Here is a 26576-nt window from a genome sequence, read left to right as displayed (position 1 = left end):
TCTTCACCTGTTTCCCCTACTCCCCATGTCCAGCCCTGGGCAACCACCAATCTGTTCTCTCGTTTCTGTGAGATCACGTTTTTTTTTTTCAGGTTCCACGTGTAAGTGAGATTATACAATATTCAGATTTCTCTCTTGGACTTATTTCACTTAATTTAATGTTCTCAGGATTCATCCATATTGTTGCAAATGGCAGGATTTCTCTCTTTTTCTGGTTGGGTAATATTCTCTTATACCATTTTCTTTATCCACTCATCTGTCAGTGGACACTTAGGTTGTTTGGATGTCTTGGCTATTTTAAAAAGTGTGTAGCAAATGTGGGAGTGCAGCTGTTATCTTTGAGCTACTGAGTCTGCATCCAAGGGGAATTGCTGGATCATATGGTAGTTCTATTTGTAATTTTTTGAGAAACAGTCATACTGTTTTCTATAGTGGCTGCACCAAATTACGTTCACAACCTCAGCGCCCAGGACTTTCCTTTTCTCCTCATCCTCATCAACATATATTATTTCTTGCCTTTTTGACAACAGTCATTCTAGCAGTGGTGAGGTGATATCTCATTGTGGTTTTGATGTGTGTTTCTCTGATGGTTGGGGAAGTTGAGCACCTTTCCATGTACCTGTTGGCTATTTGTATGTTTTCTTTGGAAAAATGTCTATTCAGTTTCTTTGCCCATTTTGAAGAGGATTTTTTCATGGTTTTTTGCTACTGAGTCACATAAATTTCATTTCCTTTTTTAGGAATTTAATGTAAATATATTTTCACAGTCAAAATAGATAAAATAAGTAAAATTATAGGAGAAATTAAACTCAATCAGAATTCTATCACCAAGACTTAGTCACCAAGTAGAATTTTGGGGTACTAAGTACAACTATTTTTACATGAATAAACCTGTTATCAGTTGAGGTCTGCTCTTTTAACATGACTTTTATGTCATGTTGTTTATTTGGATCTTGCCTTTTTGCGTATTTTACTATCACATCATATAATTGTTACTGTGCCATCAAATATTCTCTGAAAACATAATATCTGGACAATGTAAGTAATATAAGCATATCATGATTTATTTAATAATTACCATATTGTTGAAGAATTTTTTCCAGATAGCCAGTTACCCCTAAATCATTTCTTGAAAAAACATTTTTTTCCTATGGTGTATGATGCTTTCCTTATCATATTAAAGAACAGATCAGCAAACTTTTTTTTTTAATATTTTATTTATTTTTTCGACAGACAGAGATCACAAGCAGGCAGAGAGGCAGGCAGAGAGAGAGAGGAGGAAGCAGGCTCCATGCCAAGGAGAGAGCCTGATGTGGGGCTCGATCCCAGGACCCTGGGATCATGACCTGAGCCAAAGGCAGAGGCTTTAACCCTCTGAGCCACCCAGAGGCCCCCAGCAAACTTTTTTTGTAAAGGACTGGGTGGTGAATATTTTAGGTTTTTGAGAGCCATACAGACTCCACTGAAAGTACTTGACTTCTGTCATTATAGCCCCAAAGCCCATTTGTAAACAAATGGGTATGTCTGGGTCCCAATAAAACTTTATTTAAGAAAACAGGTGGCAGGTTGGATTTGGTCCAAGGGGCAGATTTGCCAACTCCTGTGTTTGTACATAGAACTATTAGACTGTTTTTCTTAGTAATCTATTCTGGTTGATGGATCTTCTCATTTTTACTGTTGTCTACATTGTTGTCTACAATGTTAATTTATGAAATATTTAATATTATCATCACTAGGAGGACAATTTCATAAACTCTTTCTAGAGGAAATTTAGCACAGTTGTATCAAGTTTGTAGAAAGTCCAGTCAAGGGGTGTCTGGGTTGCTTAGTTGGGGAAGCCTCCCGACTCTTGATTTTGGCTCAGGTCATGATCTCAGGGTCCTGAGACAGAGCCCCGCATGGAGCCTGTGTAGATTCTCTCTGCCCCTTTGCCACCCCTTCCCCCGACACACACACACACTCTAAATAAATAAATAAGTCCAGTTGACTCTATTAATAGCCATATATCAGACTTGAAATTTTACTGGAAAAAATATAACATTATAACATCCAATTAACATGTTAAGGAACATGGTATTCCTTTTTATTTTTTTTCCTAATAATCTCCTCTATCTGTGGATGATCATTATTTTGCTTCCCCTTGAACAACAGTAGCTGGTCTTAGACGTGACCAAGAGCTATGATACTAAAGAGAGCTTCTAGGATAGGAGTGCTAATTCTTTTATTTTTTTAAAAGATTTTATTTATTTATTTGACAGAGCGAGAGAGAGAGAGATCACAAGCAGGCAGAGAGGCAGGCAGAGAGAGAGGGGGAAGCAGGATCCCCAATGAGCAGAGAGCCGGATGTAGGGCTCGATCCCAGGACCCCAAGATCATGACCTGAACTGAAGGCAGAGGCTTTAACCCACTGAGCCATCCAGGCGCCCTAGGAGTATTAATTCTTAAACCTATATGACACTATGTTCTCTTTCTTATTTCTAATTTCCTTTTTTTTTTTTAGTTATATTTGTCATAGCCTTGTTTATTTTTTCAAAGATTTTTTGTATTTATCAATTTAATAAATATCCTCTTGTGATTTCATTAATTGATGCTTTATTATTTCATCCTTCTGCTTTTTGAAGATAAAAAGGACAATAGAAGTTCTTTTAATACTTAGCATTATTTATTATAATTCTTTTGCACTTAATAATAAAATCATTTCAAGCTCTGAATTTGTTTCTGTAACTTTGGCCTTAATCCATGACATTCTTATATGCCATTTTCAAATAGTTAATTGTTAAATACTCTATATTCTAAGTTTTGATTTCCATCTTGAACTATATTTACATGTTAGAATACTTTTCTTTTGAATTTGGAGAGGTTGGGGTATTTACTTTTATTTCTATTATCTTAATTTTCTAAATGTAGACTCTGCAGCTTATACTTCACTGTATATATTGAGATTTTATACTTTGAGCTGTTGATCGCTTTTTTGTAATTACTGTTTGGAAGCTATCTAAAAATATTGCAAAGTTTAGCACAAATCTACTAAATTGCTTTTATTATACCCTTAATTTTCTCATAGTTTGGTCTGTTTGAGCTATGAAAGCTAGAAACACAGTGATATTTTACATATCACCCTCAGTCCACATTTATTTTACTCTAATTGTTAATTAGTTTTACCTTCTATATTTCAGTTATATTATTCTGTGAATAAGTAGGTTATATCTTTATTGTAAGTTTTAACTATCAATACAAAGCTAACTTGCTTAATGTAACATTTAAAATTTTCCCCTTAAAATAGTTTTCTTTGTCTTGTTTTGCTTTTTCCTATTTCTCTCTGAAAATATCAGAGTTTGATTTTCATTTTGGCTTTCGAATAAATCTGAGAACCTTTGCAATTAAATCAAATCCCTTAGCTCATTTATGTTTAGTTATTAAAATATAATGCTATAATTTTGCCTTATGCTTTATACATGCTTCTATAATTGTGTCTTTTATAATCCAGCTTTGGGTATATAGACTATATTTTTGTACGAATACTTTCTCTAGTGATGTGTAAACTATCTATATTCTATTTTTGATTCTAGTGGTTACCAGACATTTTATAAATATGTTTGAAAGTATATTTTCTAAGCACTATTATCTAGAAAAATCTAGCTCTGATTCTTCCTTTATATCCTCCCTCCTCTCTCCTACCTCATGTTTCTGACTTCTGAAAATAAATTAATATTACCATATTAACAAATAATTTTGTCATTTTTTCTTTCAAGAACTATCTTTGACATTTGCATTTAGTAATAAAACATACCATCATTTCTTAAATTCCATGTTTCAATATATTTTGTCAGTATTTTTAAACCAAATTTGCTCATTTTTTTAATTTCTAGAAGTTTCAAATCTTGAAGGATGATGATTTTTGTTCCTGAACATTTTTTTTAATTTAATTTTATTTATTTATTTGACAGAGAGAGATCACAAGTAGGCAGATAGGCAGGCAGAGAGAGAGGGAAGCAGGCTCCCTGCTGAGCAGAGAGCCCGACGCGGGGCTCGATCCCAGGACCCTGAGGTCATGACCTGAGCCGAAGGCAGAGGCTTTAGCCCACTGAGCAGAGGATGAACCCACCGAGCCACCCAGGTGCCCCCTGAACATTTTTTTTAATGAAGTACATCAATAAATGCTTAGACAGTTTGAGGTTCAAAAATACTTTTTTTAAAAATATTTCGATTGCCTTCTCAAAGTATTGATGATTTAGCTGCATGTAGAATTCTTGGAAAAAATGTATCCTTTTAAAACTCAGTTGGTGGGACGCCTGGGTGGCTCAGTTGGTTGGACGACTGCCTTCGGCTCAGGTCATGATCCCGGAGTCCCTGGATCGAGTCCCGCATCGGGCTCCCAGGTCCACGGGGAGTCTGCTTCTCCCTCTGACTTTCTCCTCGCTCATGCTCTCTCTCACTGCCTTTCTCTCAATAAATAAATAAATAAAAATCTTAAATAAATAAATAAATAAATAAAACTCAGTTGGTATCATTCTTAAGTTTTCAAAGAAGTCTCTGGCTAACCTGATTGTGAACATTTTTTTTCTTCCTTACAGCATTGTGTTACGTCACCTTTTTTCTTCATGTAATATTTTAAATTTAAATATTCACCTGTTACAGATTTAAGTGATGGCCACATTCACTTGGTGAGCCATTTCAATCCGCATCCTCAGTTCATTCTTCAGCTCAGGACAGGTTGTGTTCATTTGTTTTCTTGCTTGCTTACTCATTTTTTTTTTTTTAAGATTTTATTTATTTGACAGAGAGAGGTCACAAGTAGGCAGAGAGGCAGGCAGAGAGAGAGAGGGAAGCAGGCTCCCCACCAAGCAGAGAGCCCAAAGCGGGGCTCGATCCCAGGACACTGGGATCATGACCTGAGCCAAGGGCAGAGGCTTAACCCACTGAGCCACCCAGGAGCCCCTTGCTTACTCATTTTGACCTGCTCGAATTTTGTATACAGTGTTAGCTTTTGTGAACACTTGCTATTTATCAATTTGTCTTCTGTTGTCTTTCTTCAATATCTACCAGAATTCTCATAAAAAAAAGAAAGAAACAAAGAAAAGAAAGAAAAGCAAAGAAACCTCTCTACACATTTCTCTATGTAGTTTCAGCCAACTTCTTAGTCTTACTTCCACATCATTGATTTTGTGTCTGTGATTTTTAGTTCTACAGCATAGTGCTTCTTTTTCACTGTTGTTTTGGTAAGAATACTTCACATGAGATCTACCTACTTAAATTTTTCAGTGTTACAATACAGTATTATTAATTATTCTTAATGGATAAAAATCTGGCCATTGTAAGTTTAGTTATCTTTTTAACTATTTCTCTTTTAACACCTTCATTGAGATATAATTAATAATCATGCAATGCTCCCATTTAAAATGTACAATTCTGTGATTTTAGTGTAATTACAAATATGTACAACCATCACCACAATTTTAGAACATTTTTTCATTGCTTCAAAATACGCCTCCATATCCTGAAGCATCCCCCACTAAACTCTTCCCCCTCCCAACCAAGCCCTAAGCTTGGTACTTAATGTACTACCTATCTTTATAGATTTGCTTCTTCTAGACATTACTTATAAATGGATCATACAATATGTAGTCTTTTGTGACTGACTTCTTTCACTTAACGTTTCCAAGGTGTTAGTACTTCGTAAATTTTTATTGTATGAATAACATTCATAAAACTGAATAATATTCATGCACAGATACAACACACTTTATTTATGCATACATTAGGTGATAGACATCTAGACTATTTCCATTTTTGGCTGTTATGAATAATGTTGCTATAAACATGTATACAGGTTTTCATATGAACATATTTTTTAAATTTCTTTTGGGTGTATATATAGAAGTAGAATTGCTGGGTTATATAACTCTGTTTAACCATATGAGGAACTGCTGAACTATTTCTTGAAGTGGTAGTATCATTTTATATTCCCACCAGCAGAGTGAAATGTCAGGGCTGCACTTTCTCTACATCCTCACCAACTCTTATTATGTCTTTTTGATTATAGCCACCCTAGTGGTTGTAAAGTTGTATCTCTTGTGGTTTTGATTTCCATTTTCCTGATAACTAGTGATGTTGAGCATCTTTTCATTTATCTTTCTTGATAAATGTTTAAGTCTTTTGTCCATTTTTAAAATTGGGTTATATGTCTTTATGTTGTTTGGATAGAAGATTTTATATATGTAATCTTATATATATATATATTCTGGATACTGTATCAGAAATATGATTTACAAATATTTTCTCTCAGTCTGTAAGGTTGTTTTTTTTTTTCACTTTGTGGATAGTGTACTTTGATGCACAAAAATTTTTAACTTTGAAGTTGAATTGATCTTTTTTGAGGAGGTTGCCTGTGCTTTGAGTGTCATATTCAAGAATTCATTTTCAAATCAAAGTTTATGACAATTTACCTTATGTTTTCTTCTAAGTGTTTCATAGTTTTAGCTCTTACATTTAGGTCTTTGATCCATTTTGAATTAATTTTTATATATGGTGTGAGGTAGGGGTTAAACTTTATTCTTCTGAATATGGAAGCCCAAGAATTGTAGCACCATTTGTTTAAGAGACTATGTTCTTTCCCCATGGAATGGTCTTGGTACCCTTGTTGAAATCAATTGAGCAAAAGCATATGAGCTTCTTTCCGGACTCTCATTTCAGTCCCATGTCTGTCCTTATGTCAATACTATACTCTTTTGATTATAGTAGTAGTGTGTGTGTTTTGAAATCAGGAAGTGTGAGTCCTTCAACTGTATCTCTTTTAGATTGGTTACTTGGAGTGCTTACAATTTTATATGAATTTTACTCTTTTTTTGTTTTTAAAGATTTTATTTATTTGAGAGAGAAAGCACAAGCGAGGCAAGAGACAGAGGGAGAGGAGAAGTAGACTCTCCACTGAGCAGGGAGCCCAATGCAGGGCTTGATTCCAGGACCCTGGGATCATGACCTGAGTCAAAGGCAGATGCTTAACCAATTGAGCCACCCAGGTGCCTCTCATATAAATTTTAGACTCAGCTTTTCCATCTCTATAAAAATGGTTTTGGGTGTTTTGACAGAGATTGTACTGAATCTGTAAATTGTGGGGGGGAATACTATCTTAATAATTTTAAGATTTCCAATCCATAAATATGGGATGCCTTTCCATTATTTAGATTTTTTAAAATGTGTTTCAACAATATTTTATAGTTTTCAGTGTACCAATCTTGCACTTCCTTGGTTAAGTTTATTCCTAAGTATTTATTCTTTGTGATGCTATTATAAATAGAATTTCTTAATTTTATTCTTGTATTCATTGCAAGTGTATAGATATACAAATTATTTTTTGTATATTGACTTTGTACCTGCAAACTTGCTGAACACATTTATTATCTATAATTGAATTTTAAGAGATACCTTAGAATTTTCTATATATAACATCATATTCTCTGTAAACTGGGATAGTTTTACCTCTTTCTTTCTGATATGGTTACCTCATTTCTTTCTAGCCTTGGCTAGAGCTCCCAGTGCTGTGCTGAATAGAAGTGGTTAGAGCTGACTTCCTTGTATTGATCCTGATTCTGAGGGGAAAGCATCCAGTTTTTCACCAATAAGTCTGCTGCTAACTTTGGGTTTTTGACACATGTCCCTTATCAGGTTGAAGAAATTCCCTTTTACTCCTAGTTTATTGAATGTTTTTGTCACGAAAGAATATTGGATTCTTTTAATTATCTCTAATCACATCCATTTTAATTTAAATATCTTACATAAAAATAATTGGGTAAGTTATATGAAGTCTGCTTTCTTATAATCTCATCTTTTACTTCTTATAGAAACTATATTTTTAAAAATTGAATTCTAAAATGGATGCTTTTTTTTCTTTTACTTCTTCCAGCAACCATTTAATCAGTCAAAATGATGTTTTTCTTTTATATCTTAAATACTGTGGTTCCCTTTAAAAAATATTTATACTGGCTTTTTAAATTTCTCTCTACCAAAGAAACAGAGTTCGGTATACAAGGTCATGAATATTCTGTCGCCCCCTTTGCAAGCTGATAAATTCCTCCTCTTGGTCTTGATCTAAAGGGGTAATTAGAGTGCAAAGGCCCTTGTCAAAGTTCCATGCCCAGCACTCACACATTTATCATGCCACAGTGTTAAGGAGGGGTCTCCTGCTTCTACCGATGTTATGACTGTAATGGAAGAGGATTTACCTCTGAAAATTTTGGAAATGCTTGTGGGTGTGCCCCAAGGCCACCTCCACTAGAACACACCTCTGATGGCTCTTCCCATTACTACTGTCGCATCCCATGACGCAGGGCCCTGGTGCCTTTGCTGTGTCATTCCTGAGCCCAAACAGGGTCTTCAAATGGAAGCAGATTGAGAAGTACAGGTTCAAGGATGAAATACATGGCCTTAGTTTGCCCATCCCTCACCCCAAATGTAAATGAAAGGAGGGCCAAGGATGAGCTGACAAGTCTTCTCACAGAGCAAAGCTCCAGAGTCCCTGCTGTCAGGTCGTAAGTATTTATCAGTGCTGCTTGGGCACCAAGCACTATTCAACGTGCCTCACGTGTATTAGTTCTATCGGCCTTATAACCACTCTGTTCATACATTTTACAGATCATGAAACTGAGGCACAAAAATGACAACTTTCCATGGTCACACAGTGGCTAAGACGTGAAGCCAGCGTTAAACCCATCGCCTGACTCTTTTCCCTTGACCCAGACAGCAACAGTTCCCCCTGTGCTAGTCCTTGTCCTGTTGCTGTGCCCCAGGGCACATCTGAGCTCTGGTGGAGGAGATATGCGTTCTCCTCAGCTGACTCCTGAGTAACATTCCTAGTCTTCTTTGCTGTTGGAATTGGCTATCACTCTGCTCTGCGGGTTTTAGGTTTTTCAAGTATTTCAATGAGGAAAGTGAACCGGCCTGTGGAACAGCTATCATCTGAACTCAGAGGTCCTCCTGGAATAATTTGCATATGAACTTGATCTTAATGACTGTGCTAATTTTGCAGTTGAGAATATCAAAGCCTAGAACTGGTTAGTCAACCTCCTCCAAGACAGAGAACCAGTGATGGCCCCCCAGCAAGAGAACCCATCCTTATCTGGTTTATTTCCCACTACATTTTGCCAGGTCAAGTGTCTGAGAAATCGCAGAGGTGAAATGTAGCTGTCTTTCCTAACCCACTCCCAAAGGTCCGTATGCCGTCAGAAGCCACAGGCAAACTCTGGTTTGAATTCATTTCACCTGCTTGATTTCTTCTTACCATGAAAAATGGATGCAGACCCTTACTTGAGATTTTTCTCAAATTAGTCTGGATGACGAATGTCTTTTTGAGCTCTTTTATTTGACACCCTATTCATTTTTTTAAACTCCCATTGTTTTGTTCCTGACAGACCTGTTATGTTTCAGATGTGAGACAAATGTACAATTGAGGGAAACTTCTGTAATGTGCTATATTTACCTCAGATTATTGAGATGACTTTAAAAAAAAAAAGTGCACACACCAGGGCATCCTCCTCCTCATAATTTTTCTGGCATATTTAATCGATAGAGATTTCTGGGTTAGATTATTATCAAAGTACGTAGTATTGTAGAACGTGTGGCCTCCGTGATGCTCTTGGCATCTCTTTCCAACACAGGAAGCAGTTTTGCCACTGCTGGGGAAGGCTACTTCCTGGCATAAGGTGACAGGACCTCAGAGGTAGTTGTACTTGGGACAGCGCCTGGGCAGGCTGCATTTTGTGTCATAAATCCAAAGTCCCTTAGCAGACCTGTGGGACTTGAAGAGAGGAAGCAGCATTTGCATCCCTAGTCACACCAATCACGGTAAACAGGAACCATTTAGATTTCAGCCCTTTAATGAAAGTTCCCTGAAGTGGTTTTTAAAAGTCAGGCTCTCCTGGCAGAACCATGTAGGAGAGAAAAGAATGGAATAATTGGAGGCTGCTGTCTTTTCACTTCCCACATAAAATTATTTGAAGAGACAGGCCAGAACTTTAAACAAGCGATACCAAGAAAAGTTGTAATTTGGATGTCTGTTGTTGTGACGTTAGGGTGTTTGCTTAAAGGACTTTCTCCCCACAACTCTCTCCCCAGACATACTTCAATGACAATATCCTGACTCTGATCCGGACCCTTGTGACCGGGGGAGCCACGCCCGAGCTTGAGGCTCTGATTGCTGAGGAGAATGCACTTCGAGGGGGCTACAGCACCCCCCAGACGCTGGCCAACAGGGACCGCTGCCGTGTGGCCCAGTTAGCGCTGCTGGATGGACCCTTTGCAGACTTGGGGGTGAGTTCATGATGTAGAGGTTCCTTGAGCCCACTGACTGGGAATATAACTTGGGCTGAGTGAATGGGGTGCCAGAGAGTGAGGAGCTAGGCACCTGCCTTTTCTGGTTTCTATGGTAAATAATTACAAGGCTATGTTTACGGTTTACTGGCTAGCAGGCCTTGTGCTTTACATACAGTTATTCGTTTTTATTCTCACAGCAATCCTTTGACATAGTTTCTATCATCAGACACTCTAAGGAGACTGAGGCTCAGAGAGAGAGGATTGGACCCATGAGGGATCTGAACCAAAAATCCTGGCTGGTGGTTCCAGCATGTGGCCAAGGCCGGGAGCCCCTTTCCACAGGGTCTTACATACCTCAGGGCTGCTGCACCCCAAAGGCACATTGCTAGGCCATGAGGAACTTTTAGAAACCACCGATGGCCATGCCCAGTTCCCAGGATTCAAAGTGTTTGTATCTGGGTATGACTCAGGGCTTGGAAGTTTTTAAAACACCAACATGCACCTGGAGCCATTGGCCAAACAAACAGTATCTCATATGGATCCTTTAATGGCTCTAATTTTGGACCTGGGTCTTCGTATTTCTGAGGCTGGACCAAGTCACTCTCCTCCACGCCTAACCTGCCGCAGAGGGGATGACCAGTACCTGTGGTCCTATAGGCCCCACGCACCCACTGGGTTCACATACTCTGGCCAAAGTCTGCAATCTTGACCATGACTCTCAGCCTTATTCCACCTCCATGGATGTGTTCAAGGGGTGGAGCCACAAGTCTTGGGAACAAATGTATTTATTGCTCAATGATAGTGTTACCCAGGGAAAGGGTCACCTTCTTTATTTCTTCTGAAACCCTGATGCTGACTTGCACCCTATTTTGGTGTGGTTATGGGCAAGGACCTATGTTAGACTGGGATCTGTCATTGACTTACTGATGAACGTTGGAAGGTAAAGACTTTAAATAATGGTAAGATTTGGCCCCATTTGTGTTCTGTCATACGATGGCCATGTGGAAATTCCAATGACAAGGAGGAAAAAGGCAGCCACTTTATTCCCAGAGAAGTCATTCTTCAGGGCCCTTCCTGTTCCGATACCCACCTAAAGCCACCTGGCTGCATGAAGCCAGTATTTCCAAGTGAGTGGGTTTGCTTTCACATTCCACATCAGGCCCCAGACCCTTGGAAGGTGACCGTGAACTGATTAGGACTGTGAATCCCACTTATACAGCCTGCAGCTCCCTGCCTCCTGGGGAAACACATTCTCTACCACCAGTGCCATCTCTGAGGTCTGTAAATTGTGCTTTTCACACAGTCCTTTCCCTGAAAGAGTCTGTCACCATAGTACCTGGTGGGGTCTTTTCTCCTTGCAGTGATTTTAATTATCACTCGAGCCGTTTTGACAACACGGTCAGATCACAGTGATTACAGCTGAGCCGGGGCTAAACATAATCACCATTTCGAAGAGCTGGGTTCTTCCCAGCCAAACATACATCTGAGACCTTCAGGCTTTATACCCTCACTTCAAATGAGGGAGAGGCACACTCTCTTCAGGGCTCTCATTGCTACAGATGGAAAACTGGAGAGAACTGGCGGAGAACCCCATCATTATCTGATCTGTAAAAATGACCAGTGTTAGATGTAAGCTGTTAATCACAATGACTTCTTTAGCCTTGGTCCCTTGGGACAGACCCTCCAATTCAGGAGACACCAACATGAGCTTTCATGAAAAGGGTCTGTTCCCCCTGGACTTCTGCTTTCAGACAAATAAAAACGTTTCTCTCTGTTCTTTTCTTGTCTCCCAGGATGGTGGTTGTTATGGTGATCTGTTCTGCAAAGCTCTGAAAACGTATAATATGCTTTGTTTTGGAATTTACCGGCTGAGAGATGCTCACCTCAGCACCCCCAGCCAATGCACGAAGAGGTGAGTATATTTCCACTCTGCTCTCCCAACCCAAATGCAGAGACAGAAATACCTTCTCTTGTCCCCCACAATGACGACAGTGCATACTTGTGTACGTGCTCTCAGTACGAAACTGACTCTGCACACATTACATCCAACACTGAGTTTGAAGGTTATGGGAGGTTTTTTCTTTAATCACTCATAGCAGATGTAAAGATATTGTGGGAAGAAATCAAGTTTTATAGGTTAGTTCCTGAATAGGAGCATCTCCTCTAAACTCCAGCTACTGGGATCATTCTGTTGGTCCCTAATAGATATTTCATATTGCTAGTGTTTAAGCTAGATGGTTCCTCTGCCATATCTTAGATTCCTGTATTTTTACTGACTATATTTTTAATGGACTTTTTGTTTTTTAAAAAGATTTTATTTATTTGACAGACAGAGATTACAAGTAGGCAGAGAGAGAGAGAGGAGGAAGCAGGCTCCCTGCTGAGCAGAGAGCCTGATGCAGGGCTCGCTTGATCCCAGGACCCTGCGATCATGACCTGAGCCGAAGGCAGAGGCTTCAACCCACTGAGCCACCCAGGCGCCCCTTAACGGACTTTTTAAACTGTTATGTATTTATTTCAAGAAAATTATGTATTATCAATTTAAGCAGAAAAATATAACAGTTTGTATGTTCTATATATTTAATTCTTTATATTTTCTTTATATTCTTTATATTCTTTAAATTGCATTAAAATAAATTCACAGTGATCCTAAATTAAAAGTATGTCATAGAATTACCAAACTCAGTGTGTCTGTATATTACACCTCCAGAAACAACGCTGTAAGAGGAGTATTTTTCAGCTTTGCTTGCACATTAGAATCACCAGGGGTGGGGCGCCTGGGTGGCTCAGTGGGTTAACGCCTCTGCCTTCGGCTCAGGTCATGATCTCAGGGTCTTGGGATCGAGCCTCACATCCAGCTCTCTGCTCAGCAGGGAGCCTGCTTCCCCCTCTCTCTCTGCCTGCCTCTCTGCCTACTTGTGATCTCTGTCTGTCAAATAAATAATTAAAATTAAAAAAAAAAAAAAAGAATCACCAGGGGTGGGACGCCTGGGTGGCTCAGTTGGTTAAGCAGCTGCCTTCGGCTCAGGTCATGATCCCAGCATCCTGGGATGGAGTCCCACATCAGGCTCCTTGCTCAGCAGGGAGCCTGCTTCTCCCTCTGCCTGCCTTGTGCTCACTTTCTCGCTCTCCCTCTCTCTGACAAATAAATAAAATCTTAAAAAAAAAAATCACCAGGGGAACTTTTTAAAAATATTCTGATTTCTCTGATTTAATTGCTCTGGATTGAAAAGATAGATAATTTTTTTAACGTATAGAGATTATAGTATATAGCCAGAAGTGAGACTCCTGGTATGTCCGGCTTGAGGATCCACTTCGAGGTGTACTACTATAGAGGAAACAGTAAATTTTTTTTTTGATCCTGCGTGTGTGTGTCTGGAACAAAAGCTGCAGTGCATTTGGGCCACTCAGAATCAGACTTGAACTTGATATTGAACTGGAAGGGGCACGTGGACCGTAGGAAGCACCGTTTGGTTCTCCCGTCATAGGCACTAATTCAGCATCTCTGCCAGACCTCGTGTGGGCCTCCCGCCCCGAGCCAAAGAGAGGAAGGTTTAGTTCAGCTTGGAAGACAATGTTGAAGGCCTTGGACCAGCTAGAAGCCCATCCTCCAGATGCTCTTCAAGACCCGAGGAGCCTCTTGGTACAGAGGGGGGGGTGAACTATGCACCCAGTTATCCGCGTGCCCTGACCCCTCTGCTCTCCCGTGCAGGTATGTCATCACCAACCCCCCGTACGAGTTCGAGCTCGTGCCGACAGACCTGATCTTCTGCTTGATGCAGTTCGACCACAACGCCGGCCAGTCCCGGGCCAGCCTCTCCCATTCCTCCCACTCGTCCCAGTCCTCCAGCAAGAAGAGTTCCTCCGTGCACTCCATCCCGTCCACGGCAAACCGACAGAACCGACCCAAGTCCCGGGAGTCCCGAGACAAACAGAAGTACGTGCAGGAAGAGCGCCTCTGATATGTGTAGCCACTGCCACCGTGTGTGCAACTGTATCTGCCACTCATTTCCCCAGTGGGTGTTTCCAACAGTAACTTTCCCCCTTTTCCCCTGTAGTCCCCCCCCCTTTTTTTTTTTTACACATATTTGCATATGTATGATAGTGTGCATGTGGTTGTCATTTTTATTTCACCACCATAAAACCCTTGATCACAACAGCAAATAAGCAGAAGGACCAAAAGTTATTTATGATTCTAGGGGAGAAATAACCGAAAGGCGTGCTCCAGACATAAACAGCTCACTGCAGGAAACGGTTCGCAGAGTAGAGGAGAGCCACTGTGATCGATGTCACTTATGCAAAGCAAGCTTAGTCAACGTAGAAGAAAAGTTTGTTCTGATTTACCAGGATTATCAGGGTGCTTCGGGTTTTGATTTTGTTTTGTTTCCCTTCCTTCCTTTTTTTTTTTTTTTTTTTGTAATACCCATGCAGTAATATATACATACACATTTATTTGAAACGAGCAACCAAAACAGCAACCAAAACATATCGATTGTTTCCACTCTCTGGGCTGAAGTCTAGCAAAGCATTTAAAAGGCTTTCGCCATTTGTGTAGATGATTATTAAGCACCTGCTTTTTATAAGAGAACATCCAAGATTTTTTTACTCACCAAGGCCTTTTTGTCCCGGAGCTCGCTTCCTCTGGGAGTTCGTGTGAACGTTTCTGCCCTTACTGTGGAGGAAAGAATAGTATCCCATTAGTGGCTGTATCAAATTCTAGTCATTTAATTTAAGTGAACAGAGGTTTGATTGCGTATTAAATTGTTATGCTGTCTCCTTATGCCATATGACTAGCTATTTTTTTTTTCTTTCACTTTTGACATTTGGGATGAAAAGCCTTATGTATCATAAATATCAGATGTAAGTCATTAAAAACTGCCTTCCTGGGACTTTTACATCTTTTAAAAGGTGAATTACTTACCTTATGTACAGAATAAATAATGCTCAGGAAAGAGCGAGTATTTTTCCATGCATTCTCAGGGGACCTTTTTACTCCCCTTTGTTTGATTAGCTAGGGCCCCGATGCCAGGTAGGAGCAAGGGCTGGGGCCGCGGTAGAGCGTGAGGAAGATAAACCCAGCGGCAGATCATGTTTTTCTAGGAGCTGACATGCTAAATAAATCAGAAGGTAGGGGGAATCGAGCCACAGTTAACACAACAAAGACAAAAGCTAGCCACCACCTCAGACTGTTGGCCCAGCTGCATGGTGCTGACTGTCCCAAAGCAGGGAGCTAGTGGGAAACCCCCTCCCCAGTTTCTTGAACACGGCCGATTCACTTAGGCAGGCGAATGACAACAGTGAGCTGCTCCTTGTCGTCACGAGGTCGGGGAGAAGTGTGCAACAGTGAGCCAAACACATTTTGGTATGATTTTTTTTCTTTTGTTTTCCTTCTTTCCTTCTTTTTTTTTTTTTTTTTTTTAAGTTAGTAAGCATGAGAGGAAAGGTAGAAAAATCCCCTTTTCAATATATAGTTGTTAGATGTTGTATGCATGCAAATCAGGCTTTGGACAGGGTGGTAGTTCTTTCAAATCGGTCACCTCCACTGGAACTGAATTCATGTATATGTGGACTAGCCCTGGGCTGGTGTATACCGATGTGAAATGTCTAAAAAAAAAAAAAAAAAAAATTCCATAGAGCAGAATAGGGGTGGAGGGGAGGAGAAAAATGCCACACCTATACCATCTCTAAAAAGGTGTTTTTATGGTGAATGCTTTGAGTTTAGATTTCGGACCCTCCCTCCCCCCAAGCATGATAGCTTTGGAGATTTGCTTGCTGTGTGAATTGACAAGCACTTTTACTGACAAAATGGTGAGCCTCAGTCTGAACCTCTGCCCCCATACCAAAGACAGGGCAGTACAGTATTCAGACCAGGAATGGGATGGGGCAAAATTGCAAACATGGATGTTAAAAAGCCCTATGAGTGGAAGAATTTTTTTCAAATTATTTTTTCCGTATATACATCGATTTCTATATTATGTATAACTACCTTTTTATATAGAACTATATATCTCTCTATATATATATCTATACACACATATATATATACATATATGTGTGTATATATATACACACACATATACCCCAGTTTGGGATCCTGAAGAGCTTTTCATGCATTCTTTGCAAAGGAGGTTATAAAGTTGTGCCCATAGAACATTTATAACTATTAAGAATGTGCCAGTTAAAGTGCTCAACAGGAAATATGACAGTTTAAAAGCATTGTAAAACTCACATAGCTTACTTCTCTCTCTAAAGTGCAACAAGGATGAATAGAATGGGCCAAGGTATGACAATTAATGGTTCTGCATGACCTAGCCACTGCTGGGGGTTTTCTTCTATAACGTTGTCCTTGTGAAAACTTTTGTGAAATTAAAAAAAAAAAAAGGAGTTACAAATTTTATTCTGTTATTGGTTTGTTTATTTTTATTTATATTGTTCTGTTTGTGGTTTTATTTAGTTTGTTTTGCTTTTTTTTTTTTTTTCCTCCCTTCCCTCTCCCCTCCTCTTCCTTCCCTATTTCTCCTCCTTCCTCCACTTTCTAAATTGCTCAGCGCGATGAGGCTATGCTGCTGCTACTGCTAGATCCCTTAGAGTTTGTTTTGGTGTTCTTGGTTTTTGGGGTTGGGTAATTTGGGGGGAACTTCTCTCCATTTGGCTTGCCTTTAAATCTGCACGTGGCCTCCCTGCCCACCTTGGTACCTTGCTCCAAGTCCAAAAGCATTTTCCCATCAAGAAACCCAGCTTCTTCCACTTCCCCCCCATTACCACCACCCCAACCCAGCCCCCCATCGGTCTGTCCACATCTCTGTGTTTATCTTAGCAAGACCTGCTAAATCAAAGTACGATGCCAGGTGATAAACTTTGCTGGAAAACATTTGCAGCTATTCCATTTGGCAAACCTGCTTCTCGGTTCATATTTTATCCTCCTTTTAATTTAGACCAGGAGGTTTATTAGTGACAAAAGCATTGGTCTCCTTTATGTGTGATTAGTAGGACCCCAAATGAAAACTGCTCAGTTGTGTGCATCAACTCACAGAGCACGCCCAGTTATCTGGGGCCTCCCGGCTCAGGCCCTGCATTACCCAAGTCTCTCCTGCCTTTCCGGCATTTGCTTCATCCCAACAAGAGATTGGGCAGATAGAGGGAAGTAATTCTAAAACGCATTTTATATACAATCTGTTAGCAGCTCTGATGAGATGATGTTGGGACAGGAATGGAATGGGAACAGACTGTGACATAAAATGAAACTTTGGAATTTTCCCGGGACTTTGGGCACACAACTGAGAGTTGACTGTAGTATGTGGCTAATGATACATTCAATGATGAATAGGTATCATGACCTCTCTTCTACTAGCTGAAACTACTCTGTTGTACTTTCCTCACTAGAACCAAGAGTCTCCTCCGTTGTTTTCCATGTGACTCCAAACTGCCTCATTCCCCTTTCAGGTTCTTTTAGAAGGGAAGCACACAGGTTCTCATACTATGTCTCTCCCCTTCTTGCTCCCCATGAAAAAAGAAAAGAATAAGGATGACATAGAGAGGAAGTAAGAGAAAGAAAGAAAGAAAAGGAAAAGGGAGGAAGGGAGAAAAGAAGGGAGGAAGGGAGGGGAGAAGGAAAAGAAAAAAGAGAAAGAAAAAAAGACACACAGGGAGGGAGAGGGAGGAAGGAAAGAAGGAAGGAGAAAGAAAGAGAAAGAAAAAAGGGAGGAAGGAAGGAAGAAAGGGGTAAAGGTAGAAAGTGAAAGAATTATTTGAAGAGAAAGTATATGCATTTAAAAAGACCAACAGCTAGAAACTCAATTATCTGTACCCTTCTACAAGAGAAGCAATTTATAAGCCATTCAGTCCAATTTGCTTTAGGCTTTGACAGACCTGAACCTTAAATAAGTGAGTAGACCAGGAGGTGTGGTGAAGCTCTCAGCCTCAGCCCTCACTCGGATGATCATAAAATCATCAACATCCCTAAGGACTGCTGCCCAGGGTCCTTCCTGAAGCCAGTTCAAATGGATAAAGAGAAAGCTGGACCCTTATATAGAGAGTTCTACCACAACTGGGAGAAGTTTCAAATTCTGTTGAATTACAGGTTGTAACCCAGACCCTTAATATAAATGCTCAGTAAATATGTTAAAATAAATTAGTCTTAAATATTTTCAGGCCTTTCATCAAGTTATCAGTTATCTTTACTCCCTTATCTTAAAAAAAAAAAATACAAGAATGCTCCCTGGGTGCTTCCTGATGTTCTGTGCTGTTGGCACTTTCTGGAGCTGGGCTCACGGCTGAGAGGGAGAATAGCTTTATAAGTACAGCAAGACAGAGGTACTGCCTTTGCCTCCTGCCAGCATTGTCAAGATCTCAGATGACCAGTAAAACCTTTGACTGGCTCTTCTTCAGCATGGGAAAAGCCTAAAGGTGTCTGCATCCCAATAGAGACAATTAAATCAACCTGTCAGGTTCCTATAGCAACAGGCTCCTGAAGGATAAAGAGGAGCGTATAGAAACTTCGGGGCCCGTGGAAGTCAAGACAGGGTAAAATCAGTGTCTCACTCAGCTTCTTCAGCCCATCCCTGCTTTGTCATAAAGGGTGATGCAGAATAAGCTGTGGGCACCTGTCACTAAACTGCTTGCCTGTCTCCCACCAGATTGCACATCTATTGCATAGGGAGGGGAGAGGGAATGGTCCCCTGCCACGGGAAAGGGAAGAGTGAAGAATCTGTCTTTGGGGTGTCAGCTGCACAAAGGCCCAGAAAAGGGCCAGAGCAGGCAGTCTGCTCCGCCCAGCGAATGGCAGCATTAGACTTTAGTTAAAAGAGGCAAATAGAGTCATGGCGGACAACTGCAAATAAGTGTCAGTTTTCATAAACGGAGGCTACTTTGGTTATGGTAGGGATGGTTTTCATTTCTATGAAATAGCCATACTTTGCCCGTGGAGAGGGAAGAAGGCAGTATGCATGGGTGGGATCCCCTGAGGGCCTTGGGGTGTGTGGGGCAGAGGGCACATGCCAGCCTTCCTCCTGGAAAAGTGAGCTGTGAAACCATCCAGCATTATCTTTGAAGGCTTCAGCTCCTGGTTAGGGCTTACCGTTCTTAGCTGTTGTCTCTATCCACATGGAACCTTTTCCTTTCAAGCCCTTTCTCTCTAAACCTCAGCTTGTGGTACAGCAGGAAGAGGGCCAATTATTCCAAATACCTTTGCTGTATTATCGTCTCTCCTTTCACGCATTCTTCTCTGGGGAGCAGTTATGTGAAAAAGAGAAATCCCACAGCACTGACAACCCACGGAGCCAGCAAAGAGGCTCAGTGTTCACAGCCCAGCCTGTTTCTCTGCTTGCAGGTACCCAAGCGTTCAGGGAAGCCCAGGTCTGGGGCTCTTACCTCCCACAGCCCACTCCTCCAGGCTCTTCATGGCTTGAGGAAGTCATAGCTCTTACCGTGGACCCTTCTATCTCCATGATGGAAGTAGCAATGGGAGACACAGATGGCTTGTGGGTGGGGCAGGGCACCTGTTAAGTACAAAACCATTATTTTAAGGATGCAGGTCCCACGGCAGGGTAGCAACCCTAGACTCACCAGAAAGAACACTGGGTCACTCCTTCCTCTCATTTCCTTCCAAACGAAGATAACCCAAGCAAATCTTCCTCTGTCGTCTCTACTGCCAAAAGCCCCGTTCTGCAGGCCAACACCCCAGTTTATGAACTTTAGATCTCTTCCCCCAGCTCATTTGCGGCCACACAGAAAAGGACCACCCATCGTCACAGGAGCCCTTTAGTACTGAGAATACTCACGTTCCTGCTAACCTCACAGGACAAGCTAACACCTTAGTGCTCACTTAGTGCCAGACTCTGCTAAGCAGTTTACGGGCAGTAACTCACTCAATCCTCACACAAGCTCAGATGTACATGCAGTTCGCCTCTCTGTTCAAAGGAATCTGTAGGACAGATTTGTTCAAAGTCATCCAGCCACAAAGCGGCAGAATGGCATTGAAAACTGGCCTATGAACTCTGCCCCTCTGCCATCATGGCGGCTGCCATTACTAACAGATGCTCAAGAGCTTGCACTTACTTACCAGGCATCTGGACCTGTGCTAAGTGGTGCACCAGCACTAGCCCCTTTCATCTAAACAACAGCGTTAGGAAGATCTGATCACGAGTCCTTTTTATAGAAGAGAAGCTGTAACTGAGCTCAGTTACACAGTGACTTGCTTGGAGCCATGCAACTCCCGTGTGAGACTCCAGATCCCTTTGACCTTACTCTCCTACCCCAGGACATCTCCCTAGCCCATGCCTCCCTGCCAGTCCTTGGTGTGTGTATCATGGCCCAGCTGGTCTCCATAGGTGCCGTCTCCCGACCACAGTGCCAGTTCTTCTAGAAGCATCTCTCTGCAGTCAGTGTCTGGGTTGTATCTCATGTTACTCGCCCATTTTCAGAGACTGCCACGCCTCCCATCACTGATCTGGGCAGGTCACACACCACCCTTGCCGTGATGATGTCAGGCTCAGCAGCCTCGAGAGAGGCTTGTTAACAAATGGGGCTATTTTTCTCTGGAAGGAGGAGGCCCTCACAGCCAGATCTGTCACCCTTCCCATGCCAGGGACAAAAATGAAGCTCCCAGAAATCTTTCTGGCCTGTGGGATGAGGCAGGGAGAGGAGATAAACTCAGGGATTTGGATTTATCCCGGACCAACAGTACATATTCAGTACTTACTTGAATCCCTTCCCTGAGTATTCTTCCTCCCGGCCAATGTTGTAGCCTTCCTCTGGCACAGTCTCTTTTTGGAAGGCGAGATTCAATAAACCCAAGTGTCATAGTCCTACTTGAAGCACTCTCTGTTGAAGCAGACGAGTAACGATCATTAAAGTGTGTGTTCCTCTGATGCCCTTTGGGAAGAATCTCTTCATAAAATACCTCTGCCCCTGGATATTTTACTAGGATGCTCAGAGCATTGGTATATTTCAATTTCCTCAACATCCTATCCAACCAAGTCTCCAACAACATACATATTTATATCTCATAAGGCACCCAAATTAAAAAGCCTGTTTCTCAGGCATAATGAAAACCTCGACTCATTACCAGGATGTGCCAGAACATAACTCCTTCTTGTGTGGAAGCTGAACAGCCAAAACACAGGGACTACTCTGCATAGATTTTCTCCTATGGCAAGAAGTATAGAAGGAAAGAGAGAATGAAGCTTAAACGGGGAAATAATGCTCTCTTTCTTACTGACAGCAGAAGGAAATTGATATTCTCTCTGCTGCAAAAGGTCAAAATGCCAACTTTGAATTGAACTGTAAAGACTAAATTCTGAACAATTATTCTCTGCAGCAGTTGTAAAAATTTCAGCAAATTGCAGCTGTCTTAGGTCTTTCGCCCAAAAGACCTACTCGTTTCCATCAGCAGAGTTCAGTTTCCTTTCCAACCTGGCATGTCCAGCCTAGCACTAAATCCCTTTGCACAATCAGTCCCCGCAGTGCCACAGCCAAAACCAAGGGCAGCTCAGGCAAACAGCACAGACGCCTGGTTCTGCTTTTCTGAAAACCATCTTTACACATAAACCATTGGAAAAAGTCGGAGTTTGAAATTGTTTCAGCGGCCTGGCAATGCTTTTAAAACATGATAACCATCACACTCTACTCCTCTCTGAAAGGTTAGTTTAATCGTAGATCACAAAAAATTGGTTTCCACAAATGCATAATGGTTCATCTATGTCACACTTGAACTAAATGGTTTTTTAAATGGAGCTGAAATTATTTTGATGTGTACACAGTCCTGGATTTCTATACAACCTTTTTTAACCAGTCCATCAGGAACCTTGCCTCTAAAGCCTCATTAATAATTCAGATGGGCTGATGACTTTAAAAGATCTATGGAATTGAAGCTTAGGAAAAAAAAAAAAAACTCTGCTTGACAAAAAGATAAATGAATGTAGAAAGAAGCTGTAGGAGTCTGGCAAGCTGTAGATCATCTCAGAACAGATTGTAACTTTATCATTCTGTCAGGGGGAATAATTTAAAGCACTTAATCAGTTAGTTTCACTGTGAGGATGTAGCATTATGAATTCCTATCGTCCAATCTGTTCAAATCAAAGTGAACTTAATTATAATAGGTGAGAGGGCCAGAGCAGGAGAAAGGGGGGCGGAGAATGATGGGAGAGAAGGTAGTTTCCTGGGGGTTAACTGAGCTGTGGAACAAAGGGTAGTGAGCAGGCTCTCACGGAGGCACACCCCAGCTCCAGAGAGTGTTTACACTGAGGGCTCAGACTTGACACAGCGGGAGAGAGGACACATCCAGCAGAAAGCAGCAGAGTGGCTGTGAGCTGACGGCAGATGTTGAATTTATAGATCATTAGGCTATCAGACAGACAGACGTACAGACGTACAGATGTAAAAACACACATGCGTGTGTACCTCCACGCACTCTTCTATCTACCCAGGTGAGCGATTTTGGTTAACAGATCAGTCCAGGACCCCTGACCAAGCTGTTGTGACTTGTTCTGATAGGCAGCAATGAGGCCATTGTCTTTAGAGCCGTGGGTGTGCCTGAAAGCTTTCCCCCTTTTTCTTTTCTTTTCCTAAGCCACAAATAGGACTCCCAAATTAGAATGTCCAATTTGCCCAGTCTCTTCATGTCTGAACACAGGGTCAGTTATCCAGAAAGTTTCAATCCTAGAAAAAGGCAGGGGCGAGGCCGAGTTGTGTAAAACAGCACTGAAATGCTGAGAGGATGCTAGGCCATTTTCTACCCCCCACCCTCAGCGCACCCCCCACCACTGGCACAAATCACCACCCCCCACCCCACCCAGTCCTCTGACTCAGCATTCTCTCAGCCATCTCTGTATTTAGAGTGGAAATGAAATGCTAAGACTTGGTCAAGCTCCCTTGTCAACAGCTTGGGTTATTATAGTCGGTTAAGATATTGCCACTAGGAATTCCTTCCCTAACTTTATACCAACAGAGTTTTCTTTCATGAAATAAAAGCCATCTCAAAATCCTCTTCAAACTTTGGTTGTTATTCTGATGTTTAGTCTCATTGTCCAGCACAATCTGTGGGCTTACTTTAAGACCCTTAAAACTGGCGGGTAAAAAAAAAAAAAAAAAAGAGAAAGAAAAAGAAAAAAATAAGAAGAATGGTGTATTGAGCTATAACTTGAAGTATGTCTGTAACAAAGCCAGGTACAGGCTGAGATGAGGAGATCCTGCCTAAGATGCTAGATCACTGGCTTTCTGTCAGGGACAATGTCCTTTATGTTCCACTCAAATCCGTGAACGCACAAATCTTTCCTCAGGCACAATGTTCATGGCCAATATTTGATATACTCAGCATCTCCTTCCCACCAAAGCTTTCCAGACCACTAAAAGAACCCCGGAGAACATTGCTGGAGCTCCTCTTCCAACCCCTCCTCATGCTCAGAGGTGCCCCCTTGCTGCCCCCAAGTCCCAAGGATGCATTGGTCATCATTTGCCACAGGCAGCAGAGGTATCCCACGTTCTGGGGTTCTCCCTACACTGCACTATCTCTTAGCAACTACTCACTGTCAGCTTCTATCGATTACAGTTTTGCATTTTTTTTTCAATGAACTTTCCAAAGGCTTTACCCTAGGACTAATTAAGCTTCTCATTTCTCCTTCTTGTTCTCTATCCGTTTTGCCCTTTAGCAGAAAAGAAATGGTTTACAGATGAACCGGATAATGCCTATCCCAGAAACATTCAAATCAAGCCCATGAGTACCCACATGGCTAACCAGATCAACCAATATAAATCCACAAGCAGCTTGATTCCACCAATCAGAGAAGTTGAAGATGAATGTTGACTCCCAGGAGACCAGAACTATTTTTTTAAAGCCTGACAAACTTCATAAATGGTGACGTGACTTTTCTTCCTCTTACATGCTGAATCACTGGTGGAGACGTTAGGATAAGTGAGAATTGCAAGAAAAATAAAGTAGACAGATCGTTCTCTTTGTCTGCCTTGAATATTGCTTCCATGTATTTTGGAAAAGAAAATGATTTCATTTATAAATGAACATACTAAAATAGTCATGTATAGCCTCTAGCATTTTAAATTATTTTTATTTATTAGAAAGAAATATATTTTTTCTTTTCTTTTTTTCATTGTCAAATATCTTCCCTGTATCTAAACAATGCAAAATCAACATGAGTAAGTGGCCAGACTCCTTAATACATCTTTCTCTTCTTTCTCTCTTTTCCTTTGAGGAGAATGATGGTCACCACCACAATTAATTGTAATGAAGGCCAATGGATTACTAAAACAATTTTCAAATTGTCCAATGATGTAAACATGTATTTTAGTAAATTCATAAAAGAAGACAAAAAAGGGGGCAGGTGAATTTCCTGGATGGGTGTTGTATCTTAGCTGCACTGACACCAGCTCTTAATAAATGGAAACTTATTTATTTTCTCAGTTGAAAGTCATATTTTTGTAGCTTTAGTTTTTTCTGTATTGCTCATCCCTTTGTTCGTATATTTGAAGGAAAGACTTTCTTGCAGCTTTTCTACAATTACCAGATGAGGTTGATCCGGCCAATGAACAATGCCAGGATGGTTGTGAGCACGCCTGGGACATTGATGTTGAGGACTAGATAACACATGAGATACTGCTCCGTTTGTTGTGTGAATGGTGGGGACTCCTCCATGCGGTTATGCTTCCCATTTCCTAGGTCCAAACCACCCTCACAAGTACAGGAATTTCAATTCTGGAAGGGTTTGGTGGACTTTTTCCCCACGCTCCAAGTCTCAGAGCTTTTAGCCTGAAAGTGTGTAAACACCAGTGGATAGTTTCACTTCACAACAGGATATGATAACACGTTCGTTCTTTTTGATGAGTTTTTGGTTAAAAGCCAGAAACATTTTCACGATCAAGGAGACTACTTTTGCCCAGATTTCATTTTATTTTTTCAGGCTTTCCTTTAGTTGTTGGGACAAAACACACAAACTTGCTGCAACGGTGTAAAACATAATAGCGACAAAAGGGAAAGCAATGAATGCACTCAATCCTGACTGTTAGAAAAGGCCTTTGAAAATGACCGGCAATGAAATCAAATGTCTCAGCCACTTCCAACTGTGCTCAAAGATTTTTCTAGCCATCAGACACAATTACCAAGTCTCAGAGCTCTGCCGTGGCTTGCATGCTTGGTGTCTAGTCGTCCCGGCAACTGTTACGTTCCAAACAATTTAGCAAATCTTTCAACTTCAAAATGATCAATCTTTTATATAGTCATCAGGGTCTATGGAGAAGCATGGATGTGATAGTGATTTTTCTTTTCTTAAAAATGTAAACTGTGGACACTTGAAGAAACCAAACTTACCAAAATATCCCCCCCAAAGTCCCATGATATCTCCTCCATTAATTCTTTAGGCCATGACCCTGTGGTACTTAGGATATTAGTGCAGCTCAGATCAGAGCCAAGCAATGAAATCACCATGAAAACATAAGTCCACTAAGTACTCCAATGACCAGTGTAGGCAAAATGAGCTTCTGCCCCTGTCTACTCCCTGCAGAGCCCATGTAGTCGTGCTTCTGCCCTATAGGCACTGTCCTGAAGTGACTTGTCAGACTGTGGTTACCCTGTTGTCACATTTTGTAGAAGTAGTTCTATAAAAGTATCGTGAATATAATGTACGTCCAATTGGATTGTTAAAAAACTACTTATAACCAATCACTAGTCTACTAAAATGACTAAAATGACGTCAGCAGTCTATATCCGGGCTTATGAACATTTCCTGGTTTCTAACAGAAGTAAAACAGGTTTGTGGGGGTGAATCCCTTGTTTGGATTTCACAACTTTCCTGAAAGCTAGGCCTTCTTCTACATAATGATTTTGCATTGGGGTCACCTTGGTACGTTCACACCAACCCACGCTCTTCTTTCCTTCATGAACCCTGGTGGGCTCTTCTTCACGCTGTTTCCTGATAACCATCTCTGAATTTGTCATAACGGGTGTCCTCTGGCAGGCAATGGTGGCCACCTAAAGGATCTTCCCTTAGAGAAACAGTGTCCTGTGCTTCTCGAACCCATCTCTCCACACCAAGTCACTCTGAAAACACAAGTGAAAACTCCAAGACCTGATTGGCTAGAGATTTGGATTTAAACTCCTTTGCTTTACTTTTCTCTTTCTTCCCCTTTCCTTTTCTTTCCATTCAAGTATTGCTGAAAGAAAACTTTTTTTTTTTCTTTTGACCAAAATGGCTAAAATGGCTTCCTATCGCAAAGGGCTGCCCCAAAAACTAACTGGCAAGAACCTATTTTCTTCTATGGTA

The 26576-nt window shown here is 41.0% G+C and overlaps 1 protein-coding gene across 28 annotated transcripts in view; it reads left to right on the top strand.

Annotated features, from left to right (window-relative positions):
- KCNMA1 (potassium calcium-activated channel subfamily M alpha 1) overlaps positions 1-25992 on the top strand; it is a 729891-nt gene extending 703899 nt beyond the window's left edge. For 8 of the 28 annotated variants that reach the window (XM_047701853.1, XM_047701851.1, XM_047701850.1 and 5 more), the window contains 5 exons: positions 10111-10305; positions 12102-12220; positions 14021-14245; positions 16561-16589; positions 23955-25992. In XM_047701853.1, the coding sequence (XP_047557809.1) occupies positions 10111-10305; positions 12102-12220; positions 14021-14245; positions 16561-16589; positions 23955-24109 (723 nt within the window). In that variant the 3' untranslated portion in view covers positions 24110-25992. The remainder of the gene's footprint in view (positions 1-10110; positions 10306-12101; positions 12221-14020; positions 14246-16560; positions 16590-23954) is intronic. The other 20 variants (XM_047701855.1, XM_047701863.1, XM_047701876.1 and 17 more) reach the window with 3 other exon arrangements.
- Positions 25993-26576: the final 584 nt, after the last annotated feature.

Source organism: Lutra lutra, chromosome 14 (assembly GCF_902655055.1).
Source record: "Lutra lutra chromosome 14, mLutLut1.2, whole genome shotgun sequence".
Taxonomy (NCBI): domain Eukaryota; kingdom Metazoa; phylum Chordata; class Mammalia; order Carnivora; family Mustelidae; genus Lutra; species Lutra lutra.
This window is presented reverse-complemented; position numbering and strand designations above follow the sequence as displayed.